General features: G+C 51.2%; 9 protein-coding genes across 9 annotated transcripts; 3 read left to right on the top strand and 6 right to left on the bottom strand.

Annotated features, from left to right (window-relative positions):
- The first annotated feature begins 213 nt into the window (after positions 1-213).
- PV06_01867 (uncharacterized protein) lies at positions 214-2,369 on the top strand. Its single transcript, XM_016402499.1, has one exon. It carries the CDS (start codon positions 346-348, stop codon positions 2,173-2,175), a length of 1,830 nt encoding a protein of 609 aa, XP_016266396.1. The 5' UTR covers positions 214-345; the 3' UTR covers positions 2,176-2,369.
- Positions 2,370-2,565: 196 nt separating this feature from the next.
- Positions 2,566-4,817, top strand: PV06_01866 (uncharacterized protein). Its single transcript, XM_016402498.1, has 4 exons — positions 2,566-2,835; positions 2,919-3,069; positions 3,156-3,610; positions 3,741-4,817. The coding sequence occupies exons 1-4, from the start codon at positions 2,755-2,757 to the stop codon at positions 4,728-4,730; spliced, it is 1,677 nt and encodes a 558-aa protein (XP_016266395.1). The 5' UTR covers positions 2,566-2,754; the 3' UTR covers positions 4,731-4,817.
- A 929-nt stretch (positions 4,818-5,746) lies between these two features.
- Positions 5,747-7,976, bottom strand: PV06_01865 (uncharacterized protein; the record flags this gene model as incomplete). The annotated part of the gene is made up of 8 exons (XM_016402497.1): positions 5,747-6,073; positions 6,136-6,613; positions 6,681-6,744; positions 6,848-6,986; positions 7,043-7,135; positions 7,229-7,336; positions 7,437-7,775; positions 7,836-7,976. 8 exons carry the CDS (start codon positions 7,974-7,976, stop codon positions 5,834-5,836), a joined length of 1,602 nt encoding a protein of 533 aa, XP_016266394.1. The 3' UTR covers positions 5,747-5,833.
- A 1,401-nt stretch (positions 7,977-9,377) lies between these two features.
- PV06_01864 (uncharacterized protein) lies at positions 9,378-11,542 on the top strand. Its single transcript, XM_016402496.1, has 5 exons — positions 9,378-9,775; positions 9,853-9,957; positions 10,012-10,236; positions 10,307-10,449; positions 10,553-11,542. Exons 1-5 carry the CDS (start codon positions 9,587-9,589, stop codon positions 11,139-11,141), a joined length of 1,251 nt encoding a protein of 416 aa, XP_016266393.1. The 5' UTR covers positions 9,378-9,586; the 3' UTR covers positions 11,142-11,542.
- Positions 11,226-14,186, bottom strand: PV06_01863 (uncharacterized protein). Its single transcript, XM_016402495.1, has one exon. It carries the CDS (start codon positions 13,975-13,977, stop codon positions 11,521-11,523), a length of 2,457 nt encoding a protein of 818 aa, XP_016266392.1. The 5' UTR covers positions 13,978-14,186; the 3' UTR covers positions 11,226-11,520.
- Positions 14,187-15,596: 1,410 nt separating this feature from the next.
- PV06_01862 (uncharacterized protein) lies at positions 15,597-16,419 on the bottom strand (the record flags this gene model as incomplete). The annotated part of the gene is made up of 3 exons (XM_016402494.1): positions 15,597-15,805; positions 15,871-16,280; positions 16,357-16,419. The coding sequence occupies 3 exons, from the start codon at positions 16,417-16,419 to the stop codon at positions 15,766-15,768; spliced, it is 513 nt and encodes a 170-aa protein (XP_016266391.1). The 3' UTR covers positions 15,597-15,765.
- Positions 16,420-17,247: 828 nt separating this feature from the next.
- PV06_01861 (uncharacterized protein) lies at positions 17,248-19,378 on the bottom strand. The gene is made up of 4 exons (XM_016402493.1): positions 19,188-19,378; positions 18,783-19,133; positions 18,213-18,721; positions 17,248-18,157 (listed from the first exon to the last, which is right to left on the bottom strand). The coding sequence occupies exons 1-4, from the start codon at positions 19,222-19,224 to the stop codon at positions 17,585-17,587; spliced, it is 1,470 nt and encodes a 489-aa protein (XP_016266390.1). The 5' UTR covers positions 19,225-19,378; the 3' UTR covers positions 17,248-17,584.
- A 1,276-nt stretch (positions 19,379-20,654) lies between these two features.
- On the bottom strand, positions 20,655-21,770 carry PV06_01860 (uncharacterized protein; the record flags this gene model as incomplete). The annotated part of the gene is made up of 1 exon (XM_016402492.1): positions 20,655-21,770. The coding sequence occupies one exon, from the start codon at positions 21,768-21,770 to the stop codon at positions 20,655-20,657; it is 1,116 nt and encodes a 371-aa protein (XP_016266389.1).
- A 1,088-nt stretch (positions 21,771-22,858) lies between these two features.
- On the bottom strand, positions 22,859-24,580 carry PV06_01859 (uncharacterized protein; the record flags this gene model as incomplete). The annotated part of the gene is made up of 2 exons (XM_016402491.1): positions 22,859-23,894; positions 23,946-24,580. The coding sequence occupies 2 exons, from the start codon at positions 24,578-24,580 to the stop codon at positions 22,859-22,861; spliced, it is 1,671 nt and encodes a 556-aa protein (XP_016266388.1).
- Between the last annotated feature and the right edge of the window lie 59 nt (positions 24,581-24,639).

The following is a 24,639-nucleotide window of genomic DNA, read 5'->3' as shown; positions in this document are numbered from 1 at the left end:
TACACACTGGATAAGACCTCATTTGGACGTAGATAAGCAAAGACGCGATGGCGGTCAGAGTCTAGACTCACATGTCGTGCTCCGACTGCGGATCCTGCGTACTTGGTGCTTACATAAACCGACATCGGGATATTTCGAACGCAGGTTCCGGTGTCGCGTCATGACTCGACGCCATCTTGGGATCCGAAAATAATTTCCTTCACCTCCATTTCCACCCAGTATCAGACTCGACTTCAGTTATCGCGACCTGGATTCTACCAACCCCCCCCCTCCGGCATTTTATCCATCATGCGCTGACATTTTATTCTCGAGCTCGTTTGCAGCGCCCCTGGAACGACCGGCAACATGGATTGGGCCGCCCCAAATGTCACGCATACACGTCCCAACACTTCTCGCCTCACAACACTCCCTGGCCCCACTAGCAACGTCAACCTGGACCCGAGACTCCAGCGAGAGTTGTCGAGGACCGATCCTTCAGTCCCCTTCAATCCAAAAACCAGGTACCTGCATCATACTTGGGCTCAGACATTCTTTTCACGGCCTGAACTGTACTTTCAGCCCTCCAGTGTGCCCGAGCTGCAAAAGATTGTGACACTCGCCCGCAGATGTCGCAAAAGGCTGTGCGTGACCGGTTTTGGTCATTCGCCCTCTGACTTGACCTGTACTTCCTCTTGGCTTCTTAATCTAGACAATCTATCCCAAGTGCTCGAAAAGAACGTCGACGGCACTCCAGGGCTGATTCGGTTTCAAGCTGGCTTGTCCCTGCACAATCTCAACCTCGCGCTCGCCGAAGATGGATATACCCTGCCGAATCTGGGCTCTATCGACGTCCAATCCGTTGCAGGGGTTATATCAACCGGCACTCACGGTTCCAGCCTCAAACATGGCCTCTTGTCCGATTCCATCACCTCCCTGACAATTCTATTGTCCAACTCACAGTTGGTCACATGTTCAGCGGCCAAGAACCCCGAACTCTTTCGGGCGGCGCTATTATCGCTTGGGTCGCTTGGGATCATCGTAGAGATTACTATGCAGGCTGTTCCCGACTTCAAGATCTCTTGGTCGCAATCACTTCATACACTTGCGTCGGTCATTGAGTCTTGGGACAAAGACCTTTGGACCCAAAAAGAATTCACGCGGGTGTGGTGGCTGCCTTACATGCATCAAGCAGTCATTTGGCAAGGCGCTAAAACGGACGCTGACCTACGACCTCCCAACACGACCTTCTATGGCGGTGCTTTCGGATACTATGTATACCACAATTTGCTCTGGTTATCGAACTCCTTCCCACGCATCCTTCCGTGGATCGAATGGTTCGTCTTTGGCATGCAATATGGCTTCAAGCCGGGGAGTTATACCATGTCTGCTGTTCAACCTGCTCGCGAGGCCCTTCTCATGGACTGTCTGTATTCACAATTCGTCAATGAATGGGCTCTCCCCCTCTCCAGAGGCCCAGAAGCTATTCGCCGGCTCTCAGCCTGGATCAATCATGATGATGCCGCGGCCGGTATTCCCATCTCCAGCAAGGGCGTCTGGGTACATTGTCCAGTCGAAGTCCGCGTTACACATACAGGACGTCTCAACTCCAAACAAGAGTCTGCGGTGAGACCATATCTCGACCCTACCGTACCTGACGGGCCAACTCTTTATCTCAATGCCACTTTGTACCGACCTTATGGTCAGGATCCCCCTTGTCACGAGAAATACTACGAAGCGTTCGAATATCTCATGCGTGAGATGGGTGCACGACCCCATTGGGCCAAGAACTTTGCTTTTACCGGGGCCAAAGAGATCAACATCCTGTACGGTAACGACATGACTGAGTTTATGAAGATTCGTGATGAGAGCGATCCTGAAGGGATGTTCTTAGGTGAGTGGCACAAGAGGAACTTGCCTCTCAAGCTGGGGCGGAAGAATGGCGCAAGTCTTGGTCTCATGGAAGAAGAGGTGCGCCGATCGAAGAGAAGCCTGGGGTGGGGATATGGTGATGGTGTCCTTTGGGAAGGCAGCATGATGGCTGCTGATGGGGAAGAGAATGAGGAGTCCGAGAGTCCCATCAGCAAAGGCAGTGATGGTACGCCGAGTCCTCCTGCCACAACTACAAGCGAAGAGTCGTTTGAATACATGGCTAAGGGCGAGGCGAGCGTGTATGCTACAGAACGTGGACAAGAGTAGCGGGAGAGGAAGAGGAAGAGGACCAAGAATGGGCCTTGTATTCGCCGCGCGACTTTCGTTTTGATCTCTGGTGGTTTCCTTTTCTGCATTTAGCTCCACGGTCGGCCTTTGACCTTCAACTTACCATATGAAAGAAACCCATGATAGATTTGTATTTGGGAGTTACTTAAGTGGAGTTTCTTTCTCAATTCTCAGGCTATACATGCTGCATGTTTATCGTGTATCACAGCGAGTGGGATGCTCATATCGAATCATGGACCTTTCTGCCCTTTGCTCCACCCTACAACCGACTAGAGACTTCATTATTACGGCACATCATAAACTCGCCATAAGGACAATACTCCGTAAGACCGTCGAAATCCGTTTACTTTTCACCTTTTACCAATCCACCTTCACTCGTTTCCCGACGATTGTTATAGAGCAGATGAGAGTTCTCGTCGTGCTCTCCTCGTAAGACGAAGCCTTGGATCGGGATCCTATTTCGACTACCATTCCAAAGATCCATGCACGATAAGGAGTCCCTGGCTATATCGTATCAATCCAGTTCTGAAGTGTAGTCACTGTCCGTTTGTGCTCTCCATGGACACTGCTACATCCCAGTCACGGCTCGACTTGTTCATTAGAGTCTCGGCAAGCTTCATCCTAGCCACTGTGGTATATGTAAGTTGTTTTTTTTGTTCAGACGATGTTTCATTCTGTAAATCATAGTACTAAAGACTCAAACCTCTTTCGACTCCTGACAGACAATTGGAGTCTGCATATACCGAGTCACGCTGCATCCGTTGGCAAAGTATCCCGGTCCATTCCTCAGCAAGATCACCGACTGGTCGATTGTTCTACAAGCGAGGAGTGGTGATCGACATCTGGACACGTGGGCCGAGCATCAGAAGTATGGTAAGTTCAGCGAGGCATTGAAAAGAGAGATGCATCGAGATTTGACAGGGCTGTCCTCTTAAAAATCGTTGTTTAATGGTTACAAGGTCCCGTTGTGCGAATCGGACCGAATGTCTTATCTTACAACACCACTGCTGCCTTGAAAGCCATCTACAGCAGTCGAAGGTCCAATGTGCGAAAGTCGGACTGGTACAAGACCATCGACGCCGGTTCGAAGGCGTTCAGCCTTCATTCCGAGATCGACGAGAAACGCCACGCGTTCCGGCGACGAGTGATCGACCAAGCATTCTCGGACACGGCCATCAAGAGTGACGAGGATCTTATTGTCAAAGACGTTACGACGTGGGTTGATGCGTTGGGAACCGAAGTCGATGCGACGACGGGCTGGACCAAACCGAAAGACATGAAGGACTGGTGTAACTGGCTCAGCTTCGACATGATGGGAGATCTCACGTTTGGCAAGGGGTTCGGGTGTGTCGAACTGGGCGAACATAGATTCGTGCCCGAGGTTGTCCTTGACGCCACAAAGTTTGTCTACGTTGTACGTACCCTCTCAGCCAATTCCTCCGTGATCTTGAACACATGGCGAGTATCATTCATTTCTTCGCGACAAGCCACCCAGGTTGTGGGGAAAAAAAGGAAACGGACTGACGGGGAATTTGTGTCGCTAGGCCGGGTTTTGGCCCTTCATCGACCTCGTCCGCCCTTTACTGGGCACGTCGTGGGCGTCGATTCTCTTCACCAAGGACGCCGCACAGGGCGAAGCTTACATCAAGTACGCCAACGGGATGATGGAGCAACGCATGGCCGAGGAGCGACAGTTCGACGACACCAAGGCGAGCAACCCCCGCCGCAAAGACTTCATACACCACCTCCTCCACGCACGCGACCCGGAGACGGGCCGAGGGTTGAGCGTCAACGAACTACACGCGGATTCGGCGCTGCTCATCCACGCCGGATCTGACACGACGGCCCTCACGCTCAGCGCGGCCACGTTTTACCTCACGGATCCCCGAAACGAACGAGTCCTGACGAAATTGACGACCGAGATTCGTAGAACCTTTGACACGCCCCGGGACATCCACTCTGGACCGGCACTCGGTTCACTCACGTACCTGCGAGCAGTCATCGACGAAGTTCTGCGTCTCGCACCGCCCGTGCCGTCGCACCTGCCTCGCCAGGTCCTCCCCGGAGGCATGGAGATCGAGGGCGATTACGTCCCCGAAGGGACCGTGGTGGGAGTGGCCCCGTTCGCCATCCAGTACAACGAAGAATATTACCCCGACCCGTTCAGGTTCAAACCCGAGAGGTGGATATCGGGACCCGACGAAGGCGTCGCGACCGCACGTGCGGCTTTTTGTCCCTTTAGCATCGGACCCAGAGGTTGCGCAGGGAAGCGGGTCGCGTACTTGGAGGTCAGCATCGCCTTGGCCACGTTGTTGTGGAGTTTTGATGTGAAGAGGGCGGCGGCGGCGGCGGCGGATGAAGATGGTACGATTACTACCACGACCGACAACAACACTAGCAACAAAAATAACAACGACAACAAAAACTCGAGACACGGGAACGTCAGGGGTAGAAGGGATTTGTATCAATTGTGGGACCATTTCGTGGCCGACAGGAAAGGTCCGATGGTGCAATTTAGAAAGAGGGTCGACTAGTTGACGGGGAAAAAATAAAGGATTTTTCTTAATTACAAAGAAAGAATATCCATACCTGTACACAAGTACGGGAGTATGTAGGTAACGGAGCACTCTATAGCGGTACCAAGTGGATTTTTACAGTATGGAGCATACTAGCCAAGTATTTACTGTAATTGATGTACTTGTACGGATACATACGGTAGTATCATGATATATCCTGAGCAGGGCGTGATTTTTTTTTTAACGTGCCGGTGATTCTTGGTCCTTCCTGGTCCCTGGTTCTTTAGTACCGAGTGATGAGATCCTGATCCCAAGGCCCCTTGCGAGACCTTTGTTCCCAGCCATTATAACGTCTGTATTGCTTTTTGTTTTTACAGTACCTGCCCAGGTACCTATACGGCATGACACCACTCAGAGTAGAGTACCATTCGTACAGAGTATTTATAGTATAGAATACGATACGGAGCACGGGTGTACATTGGCAAGTGCTGCTTACAACTTCCAGTCGCCAACCATTCCCTGGGACAAAACAAACCCCTTGGGGATTCAACCTGACGGGTTTCGGTGACTCGTGTGCCCTGAATAAGGGACTTGTACAAGGATACAAGGTCCGGATGGATGAGGAATACTGCACACAAGGAACTGGGATAGACTTTTTCTTTTGGTCTAGACCTCTCTACTTGCATGGTTCCCGGTTTCATCCTTCTACCCCGGTTCCTTGACATTATCCCTTCTCCGTAGTCACGGACACTTACTCGGGTGATTTGCTCCTTGGATGTTGCAGTACACGGCACCGTCAAGCACAGTCCTTAACGTGGCAGGGTCATTTTGCGTCATTGAATGCTTTTACATGATAGAGGAAGAGCGTCTCTTCTTACTCAACCTTGAAGAGACAATCATGTCTATGGAGATTGTCATTGCGACTTAATCACCATCTTGTCTATACAGGTATCAAACTAAAATGAGATAGATAGAAAAGACTCTCTCGTAGGTGGTACGTGTAGATCAAAAACACTCTTCAAGTACCACCGGATAGGCAATGGACCCTCCAAAGCAGGTGACGGTCTCACAGGCCACAAAAACAGAACAACTTTTTTCTCCTTCTTTTTCCTTTTGTTGGCTCAGGATGAGACCGAGTCATGATCCAATGGACGTATATCGACAGGGACTTGGAACCGTTTTCTTCCCCCGATGATCCAGTCCGCGATCGCAAAGATAATGACAGCACCCATGACGGGACCACCGTAGTTCATGTTCGCCTTGGTCACTGGCACGGTGGATGGCCAGGGCAGAAAAATGGCAACGTAGACTCCGTAGCAAAAGGCGAAAAGGTTGATGGGTAGGCCGAGACCGCGCGGCAGCTGGAGGAAAATCTGTCAGTTACTGCCTGGAGTTGGGTTTAGGAGAGTCAGAAAAACTTTACCTTGAAGGGACCATAGGGCACGGGAAAGCCGCGTAGCTTGTGGATCATCCAAAAAAGGATAGGGATGAGGTAACTGAGGTACAAGGCGAGCGTATTGAGTGAGAGGATGGCGAAGAAGGCAGTCGTGCTGCCGATGTTAATAAGTTGTAAAAGGAGAACGACGGCGGTGATCAACAAGAGAGCGTTGAGAGGAATTCGCAAGGTCGGGTGGACGTGGCCGAAGAAATTGGAAAATGGGAGACCCTTGTCTCTGGCAAAGGCCCAAGTAAGACGCGAAACCGACGCCAAACTGGAGAAGACGGCGACGACACCAATGAAGATGAGGAACGTCATGAGGACAGTGGTGGCTGCGGCACTGCCGGTCGAATTGTAGAGGATTTGGATGATGGGGTAGCCGGTCGGAGTTTGGGAAACTGTGATCGGGTCGCCGATGCAGAATAGGACTGTGATGATGAACCCGAATGCCATGATGCCGTTGCTAATTTGGTTTGTTAGAAACCTGATGGATGGAGGCACAAAAAGCATAGGATACAGGGAAGACTTACATCAAAACCGACAGAACCATACTCGTAGGGACTACCTTGGGGGCATTCTTAACTTCTGCAGCCACTGTAAAGAAGGTGAGCAAGTGTTTCAAGAACGACGACGCCTCCATGTTCAACCGCTGACACTGTCAAGTGGCATGGAAACAAATCAGGAGGCCAAAACTTACTGTGTAGAACACCGTCAAACCCTGCCAGAGGGAAAGCACCCGAAAGAAGTCCAATGCTCCACGACACACCTGCACTACCATAGCCACTGAGGCCGGTAAAGGTGGTGGTAAAGACAAAGTCGGCAGATGAACGAGGTGACTGGGATGATATCAGTGACCGAGTTCCGATTCCACCTAACGAATTCGACCACTCACCAAAGCCACAAGAACTACAACGAACACGATGAACAGAGCCACATGGACAATACCTCCGACCACTTCAAGGGGAGCCAATATTCTTCGAGCCCACTGTAAAACAAAAGCAAGTTAGTATGAGATACCCATCGCGGCGGCCAAAGTGGCCTAGTAGGAATGAAATTTCCCTTCACATGGTAAACTCACAATGTTGCAAATGAGCGGAAGAGCGAGAATGGACCAGGCGAGTAGGGTACCATGCCAGCCTTTTGGAACATATGTTTCTGGGTTGTTTAATGCGATCAAACCTTGGATCTGAGGACTTTGTTAGCCGACTGCTGCAATATTGACCGCGAGAGGTCGAGAACGAAATGCGCAAATGTTTGCATCACACGTTTCACAGGAAAACCCATACCAAAGTACCCTCCAAGTAACAGACTTGTGCGCAAAGAGCCATCCAAGCAAAAACAGTGATCCAGCCTTGAAGGAGGGACCAGAAAGCAGGACTACCGAAACCTCTGGGGGCATACAATGCCGACCATCGATACTGTGCACCGACCACGGGAGTGATCGATGCCATTTCGGCCAAAGACAGGGCCAGGGACAGTGATCCAACAAGACATAGTAGTAATCCCCAGACCAAGGCGGTCGGTCCTCCATTCAACAAACCGGCCTGAAAACTGGCGGCAAGAGCTTCCCATGATGACTGTAAAGTGGCGGGGAATGCAACCGTTGGAAAGAATGAAATGTATCTCTGTTCAGATATGTTAATTTATTTTGTGGTTTTGTTCGTATATGACGGTCAAACACGTACGTCCAAGGTTTGAGGCGTTCGAACTTCACGACCTTGTTGATTGGCGCCTTTCGAGCCGTATTCTTGCGCATCGGCATCAACCGAGCGGGCATCACTCTTCGCCCGATGGTTCAATTCCATGTCATTACCGTGCTGTGCCATAATGATGATGATAAATAGATCCCTACGAGGGGATTGCGCTGGAATGTCGTCAAAGAGGGAAGATAGGCAGAGGGAAGAGAAAGATCCCAAGCTGTGGAGAAGATCAGGGAAAAGATGATGATCGGAGTTGCCTCTCTCTCATCAATCGGCAAAGAACGTGTGCAAACGTGGACTAGATCCCCTGCACTTTCTCTAAACCCAGAGCAAGAAAAGATCAGCACTGAGGCTTGTCAATTTTGAGATAAGTCACCCTCGTGGCTGGGAGGGTTTGTGGTTCTGGATGACTGCTGAGTTTAGCCCAAAGTCGTGTGGACTGCTACCGAGATAACCTGACGCGATCAGGGTGACCACTGTGGACAAAAGATGTGGATGAAATTTCTGTTAGGAAAGTCGTCGGTGGCCGGGCTGATAACGAAGGGCTCGAGTCGAGGCCAAGTTCATGCACGCACCATGCCTCGCTCGGTTGGAAGCTCGCGATCGCCTTCACCCTTGACTGCTTGGGTCGGTAGCGAAACTGCTGCTAAGAGGCTGTATGAGGCTGCGCCATTGGGTACACCAAGCATTCTAAGGCCGGGGGAGCCGGGGCCAGCTTGAGGCCCGTGGAGCGGTGACTCGGGCCGCGATGTTTCAATGGCAGAGACGGCTCTTCCAAGCCCATGAGGCTAAAGGCAAACCGGCCTAAATGTCAGTCAAGTAATTCGACAATTGGATCGGTGGAGTGAGGGCATACTGTGCTCATTGAGTCAATGTCCGGGCGACGAGCTGGAGGGACATGGGCGAGTAACTAGGGATCATTTGGCAAGGATTTTCCCGGTGCTGACCACAAAACTCCACCTGTCAAGATGAGGAAAAGAGAGGTGCTACTGTAAGGGGATGGGTATGGATGGTGGTGTTGTTGGCGATACGCAGCCTGGAATGATGAGCAGGATGGTTAGTCAAAACATGGCGCAAACCTTTTCTCGGTGGGTGGCTTTGGTCTTCCCGTGTCTCTAGCGCCCAGTAAAGCGCCAGCGACGCCCCCAACCATGCTGCTTTCAGGGCACTTACGGGCGCTTTAGGGCTCTTCGCCCCTCGAGGTCATGCCTAGAACGTTCCCCTCCGGTCTGACCTTCATTCCGGCTTCTCGGAAATCCCTTCGACCCTTGTAAACATCCACATTCAGCACTGTAAAAGCCTTCAAGCGCCCTTGCATGCCGTCAACTACCGTCTAGCGTCCATCAACGACAATCAACCTTTGACGTGAGAGTCCATTCATCGTCAGAAAGTCAAATCCTGGCTGTCCCCGTTCCGCGACGTGATGATGGGATCATGCTGGTAGTCAAGCTCAATCCTCCACCTCCTGTGATCGACGCGGCCCCTACGTTTTGGTCCTTTTTTGTCTTGGAATCTTCTTACCTTTAGAGTAAAAACCTTTTGGCTGGGCCTTTGGCGAAACCGTTGCATGGCAAGGACGTTTCGAAGTCTGGTGTTTGTCACTTGTATCTTCGAGGGTTCTGAATGCCAACAACACAACTTCAGTTATACACACCATCTTTTCGGCTATATTGGATCTTGATTGATGTCCTGACAGAGAAAATTCCGTGGCATCCCTCGGCTGCTGCATCGAGAGAATGTCAGACATCAACCCTACATCACCTCCGTTCGAAGTCGCTTCGCCCAACGACCGGGGCGTATCGGTGTCTATTGTCAATGTCATTCTGATCATCTTTACTGGCATTGTGGTGATTTCCAGAGCCATAACAAGACTGACCATCACTCGCCTGACTGCTTTGGACGATCTCGCCATTTTTGCAGCTCTTGTACGTACACAGACTCTCAGAGCGACCCGATATGTCCGTGAGCCACTTGCTAACTAAGGTGTCAACTTGTGCGCCAGGCCTTTTCCATAATACAATGTATCTTTGTTCAAATTTCGAGGAACCATGGATTAGGCAAACATCGGGATAAACTATCTTCTCACCAATTCTTCGAATATAGCCGGGTACGTGCGCTGGCCTCGAATCGGCACGCAACCTACTGACAACTTGCTGTCCAGTTCAACTATGCAGGCCAACTCCTCACCATCTTCACCTTGATCTGTGCCAAATTGGCGGTTTCGCGCCTCATCCTGACCATTCGTCCAAAGCAACCAGTTCGCCTGGCCACTTATGCCACCGAGGGAATCGCCATCCTGTGGGCTGTGACGTCCATCTTCGCTCTCGCCTTCCAATGCGACGTACCCAACCCTTGGATCCAAGGCCCTGGAAGATGTGTAAATCTGGTAAGATCTCTCGATTGATGCTCGACGCTCCTCTCCAGCACATACGGACGAGACTGACCATTGACAATAGAAAGGGTTGTATTATTATGTTGGAATATTCAACCTTTTGACCGATCTGGCATTGGTCATCCTCCCTATTTTTGTAGTCTCCGGACTTCAGTTGAAGATGTCCAAGAAACTTTTTGTCTTTTCACTGTTTGCCACAAGAATCATGTAAGAAAGAACTCGCTCCTTTTTGGCTTCTTTGTACGAAGCGTCACCCTGGCGCGCGCGCGCATGTATCTCATACTGACAACATGGGCCGCGCACATGACAGAACCGTCGGAGTCATCATCGCCGAACTTGCCACTCTAAACCCTTACCTTGACGCCGTCAAATCCCAGAATGGCGACCAAACCTTCGAGATCGCCATCCCCACCCTCCTCAACCAGATCATGATCTTCGCGAGCGTCGTGACGGCCTGCGTGCCCAGTCTGCGGAGGGTGGTGACCGAACTTCAAACCCGGCAGACCGGTTTGCACGTCGACCGGGCCCTCGAACTCGCCTACGGATCCGGCAAGTACGGCAACGGTACGGTCCCGACGGCCAAGGGGTCGAGCTCGGGCTCGCACCACGGAGGTGGAGGAGGCGGTAACACATCGTCCAACGTCGTCAACGGCGGTAGCAGCAACAACAACGGGATCCCGTACGGGCACAACATCCACGCACCCATCGGGAACATGGCTTCGATATACACCTCCCACAATCGGGAAAAGACCACGGCAGACCACAGTCGCCCGTCGAGTCAGGAGCACCTGAGGCAGGACGGCAACATACATTACACGCAAGAGTATAGTGTAGCGACCCTCGATGACGAGACTAGGTCCACGCCTTCGGAGAGACGACAAGAGTCGGAACTCAATTGAGACAAGAAGGAAAATCAAGAACAAAGCGGAAGCGAACGCAAAAAGCGAAGAGAAAGTTTCTTTGGATGCAAATTGTTTTTGATTCTTGAGAATTGCAAGCACTTTTTTCACCTTTTTACGATGGATGCGCACGATTTCCCAGGGAATATGTACGGGGTGTACGTCCGTACAAAGGATATTGCCAGTCAAGGAAGCGTTTTGAGTACTTCGAGCCAATACTGGTTTTCCCCCTCAAGGACTCGGTCATCTTCGCTTGCTTGCTTGCTTGCCTCCTTCCATTGTTCCACGTGGCTGACCGCTCAAAGCGTTGCTGGGGAGCGGGGATGATACTAATAATATAGGTGTTTTATAAGGGGTATATGTACGTAGTATACAAAACTCAATCAGGCATTGCACTCTCGAAGAATTGACTCCAGTCATAACTCGTATTGACGTGAACGAAAGATTCCCAATCCATTGTCAATTCATCGTCGGACAAGATCCATCCTCCTCCTTCCACCGAACAACACTGTCCGAATGAAGTAGTACCGCCGAGATTAAATTCGACCGTGTTGGTTGTTGTCATGGACGACGTTTGGTGGTCCTGCGGTGACGATAATGTTGACGGCGATGACATCGATAAGGACATCGAGGCCGACTGTGGTTGTGACATTGACGATGGTGATGGATCCAAGGTCGGACGCAGAAACGGTTGTAATTGATTAGATTGAGACTGATCACTCATCGTCATCGTCATCGTCGGCACCCCTCCAGGACCTGATGATACTCGTGGCGAATTCTGCATCTGCGTCCGCAAATGTGTCGATTTGACCCCCCGGACTGATTTCGTGACCGTACCGATTCGAACTTTTCCAAAATAAGGGACGACGGCCTCAAAAGGTTCCGCGTCGTCGTATTGACCGTGACGAGCCTTGATGAGCCTCTCCAAAAGGTTGGACCCTTGCCCTGCTACACTGCAAGACAGCTTGTTCGCCACGTCGTTCAGAACCGCACTCACGCTGTTGACGAGTTCCCAATCTTGTTTTTCCTCTGGAAGAATAACGCCACCACCATCGGCTGCTGCCGCCGCTGCTGCTGGACGCTTTGAGGATGACGAGGATGACGATGTCGACGTCGAAAGCAAATCCACAACCAGGGTGATTGTTGCACTAAAGGCCAAAAAGTCCATGAGGTCGCAAATGACCGGCACGTCACCCGTGTGATTATCTCGCATGCCCTTGTAAACCCTAATACAGTCCCGGCACGCCTCCAAGGCCGCCATCCTACTCAGCTCGTACATTTTGTCCGACGACGTTGACGATGACGACGACGACGATGACCCTGAAGATTTTGTTTTGAACATGTACGGCATGTGCAACGTCTTGCACACACTGAAATAAAACAGTTTGATGGTTTGTCGACCGTGAGCGAGTTCAAAGGGTAGAGTCGTGTCGAACTCGGGATTCCACCACGACGAGGGCATTCTGGTCTTGCACCGTTCGAGGTCCTGGTCAATGTCCATCGTCACCGAGTAGTTGACGGTCTTGTGGTTCATGTTCCGATCGACGATGCGTCCCGCTATGATGGCCAGGTCGTGCATGAGTTGTGACTCGATCGTGGGGCCCGCGTATTCTTTCGCCAGGCTGGGATGGGAGTCCGAAATGGCGCAAGGCAAACCCAAGACGACCGACAACATCCGGTCGATGTGCCAGAGTTGTCTCCATATGATGTTTTGCTCGTCGGTCGTCGTCGTTGTCGTCGTCGCCGTGCCACGATTCTGAAACCCCAAGAGCAGCGCCGTATTCATGGCACGTCGGTTGGTCAGCCAGGCCTTGCGCGGTTTGCCCATGTCGATGCTGATCCTCATCTGGAGTTGCAGACACTCCAACAGGTCCTTACCTTGACCCCGAGCCCCAGCTTCTCCCTCGATCGAGAGAAGAGTGTCGGCGGCATTGAGGAAGTGCCTGATGATGTTGCCACGAGAGTTTCGAAGTTCTGATCCCTGACACGCAAAGTCCTGAGGGAGTTGGTGCATGCAGAGCGTCAGCCAGAGAAGGGCCTTGGCGATGATCAGAGGTCGTCCCGAGTTCAAAGAGTCTACGATGAAGTTTTGCGCCGACAGTATTCGAGGGGCGCCGGCTGTGGCTCCTTGGCCTGGTGGTCGCATAGGCCATATGCACCAGAACCGCTCACTTGCTTCGAGGACGAGTCTCAGGTCATCGAGGGTCGGAAGTATCGGTGCAACATCCTCGATGGCGGCCTTGATCCTGTAGTCCGTACGGAACGTCTGCTGTGGTCTGTCCTTACTATTTGGAGGTGGTCTTTCGATCTTCAAGGCATCTTTGAAGAGGTTGACCAACGGCGCATCTTCGAATTGATCCAATTCATCTGAGCTATCGCTTTGCTGGTCCGTCTTGGACCATTTGATGGAGCCTTCTTCCGTGGTACTCGAGACTACCACGGGATCTACCCCCAGCGCCGCCGCGGAAGGATGCTGCAGTCGCTTTTGACGCTCACTCTCCGTCTGCAACTGAGCCCACGCCGTCGTCTCGGGGTCAAGATTCACGGTGGTGGAGATGTGGCGCACCATGGCTTCCAGGCTGGCGAGCCTGCGCCGCAACTCTGCCTTTTCCGGATCATATTGTTGTTGGGCACCTTTTCTCTGGCTCGTGGGCTTTTGGGGCATGCATTCTACCCCGTGGAGGCTGCACGCTTCACACGCTCGACCATCGGGCGGGAAAGCACAACGTACCCTTCGCCGGCGGCACTCCGCGCAGCTCTTCGTGCCCAGGCGCATACGCTTGGGCGCATGACGGTGTTGAAAGTCGCTGGAGGACGCCGAAGTGGACGGTGTCATGGCAAAGATTCCTTCGGATTGGTGACAAAAAGTACTTTTAAGCGAGCTTAGCGGGGACTCGCCGTCCGGAGGAACAGAGGGATCACGTGAGCAGCACCGTTTCTGTGCTGTCGCATGAAACAACGACCACTGACTCAGTGCTTGGGTAATCAGAAGTTGCAAAGGTACGACTCGTATGATCAGCGATGGAAGAAGAGATTCGGACCAAGAAACCACAATTGTGCAAACCTCGAGGACCATTTGTAACGTCGGTTGACACGGATGCATTTCAGGCTCCGGATGAGTAAGAAAAGAAAAGCTTCGCATCAATTCGCACGAATCTAGACCCGAACAGGCAACATCCCGGATATAGCACGGTGAAGCACGTACCCCTTGTCGGCAAAGTCGAGCGAGATAGATGCGAGGTGGGTGGGATGGTGGTGGAACGAGGCAGAGGTGGTCGACCATTCATGTACATTTTGCAGGTGATATAAGTAGTACTCTGGATCCCCGCCCGCGAGAAGGGACTCGAATCACACATACCAACACCCAAGAACTTCGCTTCGCATTACCCTACTATTCGCACCGGTATATCATTTCTGAACACTACCAATCATGGCCACCCTCCAAGCACAACTTGACAACGTGGTCGAAAACTTCAAGACCCACGCCCCCGAACCGGTCCGCAACGCCATCTTCAAGGCCACCGACGACTTTGTGGCTTCTTTCGACCCAAAGGCGACGATCCAGGTGGGGGACACGCTGCCGTCCTTCACCCTCACCGACGCCGTCGGCAAGCAAGTCAGCAGCGCCGATCTGCTGGCCAAGGGGCCCATCGTGGTCACCTTCTACCGGGGCGAGTGGTGCCCCTTCTGCAACCTGGCGCTGGGCGCGCTGCAGAAGCGACTGCCCGAGTTCGAGGCCAAGGGGGTCACCCTGGTCGCCATCACCCCCGAACTGCCCAACAGCTCGCTGTCGACGGTGGAGAAGAACGCCCTCAAGTTCCAGGTCCTGTCGGACGTGGGCAACAAGTACGCCGCGAAGTTGGGGATCGTGTGGCAGCAGCCGGACTCGCTGAGGGAACCCTTTGCCAAGTTCGGGAACGACCTGAAGGCTCGCAACGGCGACGACTCGTTCGCCCTCCCCGTGCCGGCCACCTTGTTGGTCGACGCCACCGGCAAGGTCCGCAACACCTTCATCGACCCGGACTACAAAAAGAGGGTGGAACCGAGTCAGGTCTTGGAGTGGATCGATGCCCTCTGAAAATGCCTATCTATTGTCTGGTCGGCCAGAAGTGAAAATGACGATGAAGATCGAAACTCAGAAGAACCCTTTCGCCATGTGCCATGTGACAAATAATGAGAAGATACTGTTGAAGAGGTTGAAGAGGTAGTCTGCACATGTATGGACAAACTCTAGAGGAGCAAAATGAGCACTAGAATTCAATGATTAGCCAGAATCAAAACCCATCAATGAATCAATCAGCAATGAACATTCTCAACTAAACAAAAGACTAATCATTATGACTATTCGTATTACCGTAAAATCAATCCAACATCAATCTAAAACTCAGCAAAGACTCGCGCGCACAAAGATGGGGGTATCATGAAAAGAAACCTTGCATGCAGTGCTATACTGCACTGAGACCTCCTCCATTACCATTTATTTCCCTGGCAAGATCAATTTCTCCGCCTTGTGTGGTCCATCAATCCATCTCCCAGCTTGTGTCAAGGACTGAAAATCTTTTGACAAACAACCTTGCTGACCTTGATCCCCTTCCGCTTCCGCAGGTGACAGGTCATTTCTGAATTAGACGCGACTGCGACGGAACCATGGTCGTCGAGTATAACTGAAGAAACATGGTAAGTACAATGTTGACATCGAAGATGAGTGTAGTGGGTATCTCAGGCTTACGCTCCATCGGTGTGTCGGACCTCCTTGCGTCTCTCGCGGTGGATGAACCACAATCCGACGATGGCGCTGCAGATCCAGACGATGGCCGACAAGAAGCTAAACGCCTCGTCGGCTTTCCACCGTCCGCAATATCCTCCGTGTCGAATGCCGCTCCAGTCGAACGTGTCACCGCCGCAGTTCGTCCGACCGTCGACGTAGTTCACCAGGACGCCGAAAGCGGCGAACCAAGCAAACGAGAGGAAAAGGTCGACCGGCCAGTGGAAGAAGCCAGCCGCGAAAGGCAACAGCCACAAAAGGCCGAAGAGGATGGAAAGCGCGGCGACTATCTCGACGTAGATGAAGCGACCGAGAGGCTGGCCGGTGCCGCTACGGTAGTCGTGCAAGTACTTTGAAGTGACACCTATGACGACCTGTAATTGCACATTGCGTTTTATTTTAGTTCTGGGCTCTCTTTCACGCCGACGCCACATGTGGGTTTCCACTTACTCCTGCAAACGCGATCTCCGCGACGCGCAACACCATGGATACAACTCTTGAAATGACGGGCATCTTGAAGTATGCAATTTGTGGATGCCGGGGGAAAATGATCTTTGGGCAGTTGAAAAGGTTGTCCAAGAGACAGCAGACGAGGGAGGAAAAGAGGTGGAAGAGAAAGAGATGTCCCAATAAGACTTGAAGATCATTTTTGAAGTGTCACGGGAGTCCAGTATCCAGGTTGGCAATCAAGGTTGGTGTGTTTGCGTTTTGCAAGGCATCAGCCAAGTTTGAGGTGATGCCATCCATGCCCCTTGTACAAGGTCAGGCCATAACATTGGTCTTTTCCGCTGATCACTGATCGTAGTCACCAAATTTCACTTGGCGTATTTCTGGTCGTGAAGCTATCTTGACACCGACAATCACAGTGACCGCGTGACCGGTGACGAAAAGATGGTCGTGGTAACAAACAAACGAAAAACAAAAACAAGAAACATGGCACAGCCTGATTGGGGCGCTTGGAAATGATATCCTTACCTTGACCTGGGGCGTCTCTTTAGCTCCTTGTACTCCCTGCAGGTACTGGTCCTTACAGTGCAAACTCGTAGCAAGCGCGTGACTATCTCCAGCAAGTTCTTGGTCATGAATAGTCCTCACACAGGGGAGAAAATGATGATCGACTGAAAGAAAAAAACAGGTTGTAGAAAAAAAAAGAGATTGCAGGAAGGCGACGAGGCACGAAACATGGACGAGTACGCGCCAGCCTTTTCCGTGGCTGACGTCAACACAAGGCTGTAAGGCTGACAACCAAAGAGGACGCCGAGGAGATCGTCCCCTTGTTGTAGTCGAGAACTCCGATCGACCTACGTATCATCGATCATGCTTATAGCGGATAATCAGTGCCCAGCGGTACAGCGCGTACTCATTTGGTCAGTCACTCATGCATGATATGCTCTCATTAGCGACATGAATAAATGCCGATCACTCAAAATGCCACCCTCCACGTAGTGTCTGGCTCACATAAAAGTGGCCTCTATGTTCCTGCAGATGTGATCTAACACGTAAACAACGGATCGGAGGTATCCAAAAAAACGGCGAGCCTCCCAAAATGTCCAGCCTTCAGACTCCTGGCAAAGCATGCCTCCGGGTGGAAAAATGCCTACCCCAGTTAATTGCCCGACGATATAATTATAAAAACAAAAAAAAAAGCAAACAGCCTCCTTCGTGGTCTTCGCAGATATCAAATGAATGAAGGAGTCATCTCATCCATACTAACCATGTCTCTCCAGTCTATGCTTGCCCTACTGTTCTCGTCCAGGGCGAGATCTTGCTGTTTCCAGAGCGCCTCCACAATCGTCCTCGTCACCATAATGTTGTCAATTCGTCTTGCCACTTCCATTTCCTTGTAGGTCCGGAGTATTTGCAATCGTTGCTCGTCACTTCGTACTTCGCAGGCGACGACGAACAGCGGCCAAGGGCTGGTGCAAATTTCCATCGCGGCGATCAAACGGAGGGCCGACTCAACTAGAGCTTGAATCAATCGAGACAGCGACGACACTCGAAGAATTTGTCGACGAAAATATATGAGTGCTGCCACATGGTAGAATTCTGCAGTACGTTGGATCCGTACTTCGTCGATTTGGGCAGACGGAGCATCCTTTTCAGCCTGGACAACGATGGTTTGCGACAAATTTTCGAGTCGGTCTTGGATCTGATCCACGATATTTTGATCGTGCCGAGCCTGACCACGCAGCTGGTTGGTGCATGCGACCAGCTCCATTAGTTCCTCCGAGCAGCCTAGAGATCCGACGATCTGCGAAGGAGAATCAGACCCAAATCCAGGGAATAGCAGATCAGTCTCAACATACTATTGTCTTCTCTTCTGAGGACAAAGGAAGATTTACTAGATTGTCATTTTGCTTGTCTCGCTTCAGCTGCGAGAATTGCCCCAGGACGTCGTGGTATAAAACCCAGCTTCGCAGGAAAGGCGAAACTTCGTGCCGTGTTTTGTCAGTGCCATCGCTACTCAGGACACTTCCCATCAGACTTCTTGCCCCGCGGAGATGAATCATCCACATGCCGTCCGTTGTGTCAAACACTCCGTACACACAGAGAATCATGCACGCGGCGAGTTTTGCGCTCGAGTCACCTTCCATCTCTGTTTGCAATGACTCGTTCAGAAGTCGAAGTGCGCGGGCTTTGTGTCGTAACGCGTGACTGGGTCCGCTCACGTGGAAGGCGCAGAGGGCCAGAATACTTTCCAGCAGACTTTGTGCGGCCTTGGTCTGCTGGGACAGCGCCATCGGGAGGAGCTCGTTTCGAAATCCATTCCGAGCATCGTCTACGGTGGTTATAATTCGAGCTAATTTCCCCTCGACTTGGCGAAGTCAGCTTCACCTTTCATCAGGCAAACGACATATAGCAGATGCAGAACTCACAGTACGAAATCAGTCTGCCGTCATCAAGAGTGAAATTGGGGTTGGAAACGGCCGGTAAAGTCCTCGTATTCAGGCTCAGGAGAGGCATATGTGTCGAAGATTCGGCCACAAGGTACTGATTCGACAATGCAATATCTTGAAATGTCGTATTGAGAAAGTCTACGGCGAGACTAGGGAATACTTCCTGGCCGCGCTGAATGAGATGCCCGCTGGCAGCGGGAATTGAGGGCTTTCGTCGGCCATCGTACTTTTCAGGCCAGACTAATTTGATGCCGAAGCCGCCGCACTTTCGATTCGTTCGTAGACAATTGTTACATTCTGGAAGGGTCTTGTCACATCCAATTTTCCGGTCTGGATAGATCAGTTGGCCGGAGGACTGGTCAGTAGTTGGTAGTTCAGACTCACGCTTGCAGGTCCAGCAGGATTTTTCGGCTTTCATCATCTGGGCCCGGTCTACGGCTGCGAGTCCTTGAAGGCATCATCCGGGTATCGAACGAATCGTCAACAGCCGGCCACCTCCAATCTATTGCTCGAGAATCGATGGGACGTCGATCGTGGTGACATGTGGTATGATATTCGTGGAGATGCCGAGGAAATACGGAGTAAGCTGAATCTGAATCGAGAAAGGAAAGTTAAGCGAAAGATGTGGCGTCAGTATCAGATTTCTCTTGTGGTTCTTACCGCGACCATTGCAATCAATTCTTCCATTGTGATGAAGCAATTGTCCGGTTTTGGTTCGGCCAGAAGTTGGGTTGAACATAATTTTAGATGGTGCCGACGATGGGTCACATCTCGGCCGGCGGCTCTCGACTCGAGACGCGCCGGCAGCATGCCAATGATGGAACCACAGTCAGTCGTCTCTCACAAGTACGAGTACCGAGAGCATTGGTTTTGCTCTGATAAATATGTCGTCGTAGCAGAGGAATTTTCAACTCTTGTCAGTCATGAAATGTCAATACTTTCGCGTTCAGAACTTGATATACGAAATATCACTGCTCAATTCGCGGCATTCATCATCACATCCAGTGTGTTATCTCGTGTCAAAGGAGCCCCATGCCGAGGAATGTGAACCGGCTCATGACTGGCTGTGGTCGTCCGAAAAGCGAGAACATTGAAGTTGATCGCACATGGTCCTCGGGCTGCGTACGGCGAAGACCCTCTGTTTTAATAGAGGTCAAAATTCGACACGAGACTTGACGATCCTTGGGACTTCGCAGAGTCCTGCCTGTCCACGACTCTGCGAGAATTTTAAGACTATAAGATTATGATCAGCAGCACTATGGAGCAATTACCGGGCTGGCTGGCTGTCCGCTCGCATAAGTACGAGTCGTTGACCTAAAGGACTCTATATAATAGAGCCCCAATCCACATACCCAGGAGGTTGATTTCCGCATCTTTAAATCCTCTCACAAATCGACTCTTTCCGGATACCTGGACGCGACTTTTCTTGGTGATATAACACACCTAATAACAAAATCTTTGAGATTTGTCAAGTACCTCAGCTACGAATGAACACTTCCGGCGCGCAGGGACACAAGACTAAAAATAGTCTAGTGCCGATCGCAAAGTCCTGCCATCATTGCCTCTTCCTACACCCACTACACTCCTGATCAAGGTAAGGAGTACGAGTATTGGAAGCAACGGCGTTTCAGAGCGATCATTCCTCCCCTCATCTTCAATGCGATCGTGGGTATTTGATCATGGGCGATTTGTCATGGACACTCCGCAATTTTGATTCCCGATCGCCCTCCTGTTCCGGCTCCTTCTTAGGTATTGACCCAATAATCATTCATGCTCTCTCTAACTTGACAACTCGTCGGCATTGTTGGTAGATTGATCGAGCCGGTCATGCCACTGGCCTACCGTCCACGTTTAATATGTGAAGAAATAATCCGGGTGCTTGTTCCCAATCTCGTCGATCGAGACATTTCTCATCTCCGCCGCCTTTTCGCTGGACTGCTCCTTTCGCTTCTGAGCATTCTCGTACCGCAAGAGCAGCAGCAACAGCCCACAAAACACGGTCCCTGCAGCAGCCATTCCCAGTGCTGCACCATGGCCTTTCTTATAGTATGGCGGGTCGTTGTAGACCTCGTTCGACCCAATCGCAACGGCTTGGCCGATCGAGTTGATCAGGGCTGCTGCGCTAGCACGATACGTGTAACCGACATTAATCGTCGCCGTCCACGTCAACACGATCACGACGTTGGGATACATACCCATTGCGACAATACAAGCGCCGGCAAAACGACCGGGGGCCCCCTTGAGAGTCAGAAGGAGAATATACCCGACAGCGCCGATCATGGTGTTCACCATGATGATCGGTCCGCGCGTCTGCAGCTTGTCGGATATCCGGGCTGACAAGAGAATATTGACAAATGCGCAGGCATAGACGATCACGGTCATAAGCTGTGACTTGACGATCGACCACCCAAATGAACGCAGGATAGCGGGCAGAAAGTTCGACAAGGACGTCAAGCAAAACAGGTTCGCGGACTGGACCACCGCCATCAACCAGAATTTCGGATCGAGAATGACCCGCAGGATCAACTTCGGCATGATCTTGGATTCACCCGTGTTGAAGGCCTGGCGACTCCTTTTGATGATGATAGCCTTTTCTTCCTCGTTGAAATACAATTTTGTCTTCTCTGGTGTGGCAGGCAGGAATATCCAGACAACAAACGCCCAGCCGATCGGTACGACGCCTTCGATAAGGAACAACCACCGCCATGGATGCCAGCCGTTGACGTTTGCAAGGTTTTTCTGTACTGCATAAGCGATCAGGCCATTGAACGCCCCAGCCAGGGCGGATGTGGACCAGAATATCGCCCCCCGGGTAGCGAGTTCTTTGTAAGTATACCAGAACGACAGGTAGAAAACGGCGCCTTGAATGAAAGCCTCGCATGCACCAACAAGAGCTCGGGTGACCATGAGCGACGCGTAGCTATGCACAAGGAGTGTGCAGGCTGTCACCACCCCCCAGCCAAGCATGGCGAGACCAAACTGATATTTTGTGTTAGGGGATTGCGCTCAGTTTGTTTGCGAGATACTTACCTGCAGCGGTGGTCCAATCTTGCGGACCATCAGTGTACCAGGCAACTGAAGTACCAAGTAACCGACCAGGAAGATGCTTGATACGTGGGAATATTGACTGGCGGTCAATTTCAGGTCGGTGTCCAGGCCTGAGATTTTGGCATTGCCCAAGTCCGAACGTCCCTAGACATCGTCAACGGATACTCGTAAGGAGAGCGACAATGTCGTTAGAGTTACCATGGACGCAAGAAAGTAGACAGTTGCAAGCAGTGGTAAGACGATGAAGTCAAGCTTTAGCTTGATCTTGCGCTCACGCTTGCGGTCTTCTAGCAGCATCGAATCATTGCGCTGCGACCTAGAGTCCTCCACCGACTCCAAGGTGATGTCCTTATGGTCCATGATGATGTTGACTCCCTACTAGTGTGGATTGTCAGGTATAGTCGCGGTCAGGGAGCTTTTTGATTGTTCTCGAAAGTTCTTGTTGTCATTCTTTTGATTTCTCTGACAATATATAAAACTTCTCTTGCCAAGGACTAGCCCATGTGTAGGACTCAAGCACAAGGAGGCTATGCTTGAATGAAACGTAGACCAAGAGCATAGCCCTACATGTATAGCTCAAAAGTCCGCAAGCCTTACCCCATATTCTGCAGCGGATGTGGAGAGATGTGGGTCCTTTTCTGTGCGATTTTCGCATCAAAGCCGAAGTGGTGCGCGTTGCTTCCTACCTTAACAACAAGCCAGATTGCGAAAAACGCCTCAAAGCCGGCGTCTGATTGTAACTCATGCCGAGGTCTGTTGCCTGGCGAATGCCCCGAAGGGATCTCCGCGCATGTGAAGTTGCGATTCAAGTGTTTTGCTTGTAACTCTGTCTGTCTCGTTCCGTCCTGTCCATGGCTACGACACATTGTGATGGCAGCGTGGTGAGAACGCTAGGTCACAATATTAATGTCCATGTAAAAGTGTCAGAACCGATGTGATTTTCAGTTATTCGAGGAACATTCTTGAGGCGAAGCGCTTGGCATGTTCCAGGTATAAAGTCATCGAAGTCAGTCATGTGCGATGTATGTGCCATCCTCGGTCTCAAAATCGAGAGTCGAGCTGTTGAAATCCAGCAATTCCATGAATGACTGATTCCAAACATCGGAGGGAAGAGACGCAGTCTCCTCAAGCATTTCAGATATGGGTTTGGCTGGAGTTGAGTGGCCAGCGTCATCAGCTGTCAGCTGTGACTTGTCAGACGTTGATGTTGGAGACACAGGATTGAGTCTTTGTAGCAAGTGAGATTTCAAGTTGCGCTTTCCGCGAAGGTTTGCGGCAGCTATGAGGGCATTCAATGCAATCGATGCGCCTCCCCCGACCTCGATTTCTGCTCCAAGCTCAATTGTATCCGGACTGCCTCGGCAAAGCACTTCGATGACGGAAGCGGCTCGACCTGGCTCAGTGTATTGGTGCGATGAGTAATCCTGGAGTTTGGTGTGTACCATCTGAATTTTGCGACGAGACTCTGCTTTCCTCTCGGTCGAGGTGGATCTGTTGAGAACGGAGTATTTGATTAGCAAAAAGGTTGCGACCATGACCCCAAAGAAGAAGCTCTTGGGAAATGCAATGTGTTGATTCACCAGGCTCGTGTCGTAAGTGTTGCATGTTGGGGTTCCGAGATCATTGCAATATATATCAATGACGCGGTAGGCCGTTGTCATAGCTAATTGCTGCAATGTTGAGCACAAGGTGTCAGGCTCAAAATACTGTTTGTCTTTCAGTTGCTGGGTTTCCTTCACTAACGCCAGTGCGTACATGTGAAGCTTTGCCATCCAGAAAATAAAACTTAGATGGGAATCAAAGGAACACTGCAGCCGAGCCGTAATACTATCAAGCTCTTGATCACACAATTGGACGATGGTGTCTCGTGCGAAACTGTCCATCTCCCCGACGAGAGAGTCATAATGCTTCGTTAAGCACCTTAAGATTTCCGCTTCGACTACTAATTTCGTGGGCAAATTGTCGAACTTAATCATGCGCTTGATTGTACGGAGGTCGTTTGGGGTTCTCAAGGGCGGGGTTAATCCGTTCATGAGTGCAAGGCTAGGAATGATATGTTAGCTCATAGACTGCGCCCAAGATTATTTGACCTACTTAGTGCTCGTGATGAAGCACTCAAGCCAAGTCTTCGCCATTCCACGGCGAAAATCTGCCTGAAGGCTGACGAATGTGCGCGACGCCAGATCAGCAGCCAGTGGTAGTCCCAGTTGTGAGGCCGCATGCACTGCCATCACTGAGTACATAGAGCTGGGATCCTGTTGCTGGCGCATGACGGGCAGTGGCCATGTACAGAGGCACAACATCGCCTGGACTGTGTGGAAGGAAAGCGGTGTCTTCACTACTGTCTGAACCACAAGATCGGAGTATGATTCAACGAGAAGGTTGGACTTGTGGACGTAATTTCTGTTATATCTGCTGGCGAGAAAGATAATGGTCCAGAAAAGAAAAGGACTCGTCTCGTTGATAGTCTGTATTGGCACAGCGGTGTCTATGATCGGAATATGAGGATGAAACGACTTCTGGAAGCTGACCACGTAGGACTTAGGAATCTCGAATTGCTGGCTGAGAGAAGACGACTCACAGTCTGAATAATTCCAAAACCTCCACCTTGTCAAAAGAGCAACCACCCAACTCTGCATTGGAAAATGATTGGGTTGATGCGTCTTCATCTGCCAGTTGAAAGGGAGCTTCAGAGTGGTGTCCATTTGAGACCTGGGGAAGCTGTACATTCTGCACTGGGATGTCTTGGGACAAGGTCGTCCTAGCTGAGGGACTCCGGCTGCTATCT

The sequence above is a fragment of the Exophiala oligosperma genome (genome assembly GCF_000835515.1).
Source record: "Exophiala oligosperma strain CBS 72588 unplaced genomic scaffold supercont1.2, whole genome shotgun sequence".
Classification (NCBI taxonomy): domain Eukaryota; kingdom Fungi; phylum Ascomycota; class Eurotiomycetes; order Chaetothyriales; family Herpotrichiellaceae; genus Exophiala; species Exophiala oligosperma.
This window is presented reverse-complemented; position numbering and strand designations above follow the sequence as displayed.

Excerpts from the sequence above, each read along its gene's own strand:
- PV06_01863 (XM_016402495.1), bottom strand. The coding sequence starts at position 13,977 with ATGACACCGTCCACTTCGGCGTCCTCCAGCGACTTTCAACACCGTCAT.
- PV06_01866 (XM_016402498.1), top strand. The coding sequence starts at position 2,755 with ATGGACACTGCTACATCCCAGTCACGGCTCGACTTGTTCATTAGAGTC. Across the intron at positions 3,070-3,155 it reads GGCCGAGCATCAGAAGTATG|GTCCCGTTGTGCGAATCGGA; the intron begins GTAAGTTCAGCG and ends AATGGTTACAAG. Across the intron at positions 3,611-3,740 it reads CCACAAAGTTTGTCTACGTT|GCCGGGTTTTGGCCCTTCAT; the intron begins GTACGTACCCTC and ends TTGTGTCGCTAG.
- PV06_01861 (XM_016402493.1), bottom strand. The coding sequence starts at position 19,224 with ATGATGAAAGCCGAAAAATCCTGCTGGACCTGCAAGC. Across the intron at positions 18,722-18,782 it reads CGGCAGACTGATTTCGTACT|TCGAGGGGAAATTAGCTCGA; the intron begins GTGAGTTCTGCA and ends GACTTCGCCAAG. Across the intron at positions 18,158-18,212 it reads CCTCAGAAGAGAAGACAATA|ATCGTCGGATCTCTAGGCTG; the intron begins GTATGTTGAGAC and ends TCTCCTTCGCAG.
- PV06_01867 (XM_016402499.1), top strand. The coding sequence starts at position 346 with ATGGATTGGGCCGCCCCAAATGTCACGCATACACGTCCCAACACTTCT.
- PV06_01864 (XM_016402496.1), top strand. The coding sequence starts at position 9,587 with ATGTCAGACATCAACCCTACATCACCTCCGTTCGAAGTCGCTTCGCCC. Across the intron at positions 9,776-9,852 it reads TCGCCATTTTTGCAGCTCTT|GCCTTTTCCATAATACAATG; the intron begins GTACGTACACAG and ends CTTGTGCGCCAG. Across the intron at positions 10,237-10,306 it reads CTGGAAGATGTGTAAATCTG|AAAGGGTTGTATTATTATGT; the intron begins GTAAGATCTCTC and ends CATTGACAATAG.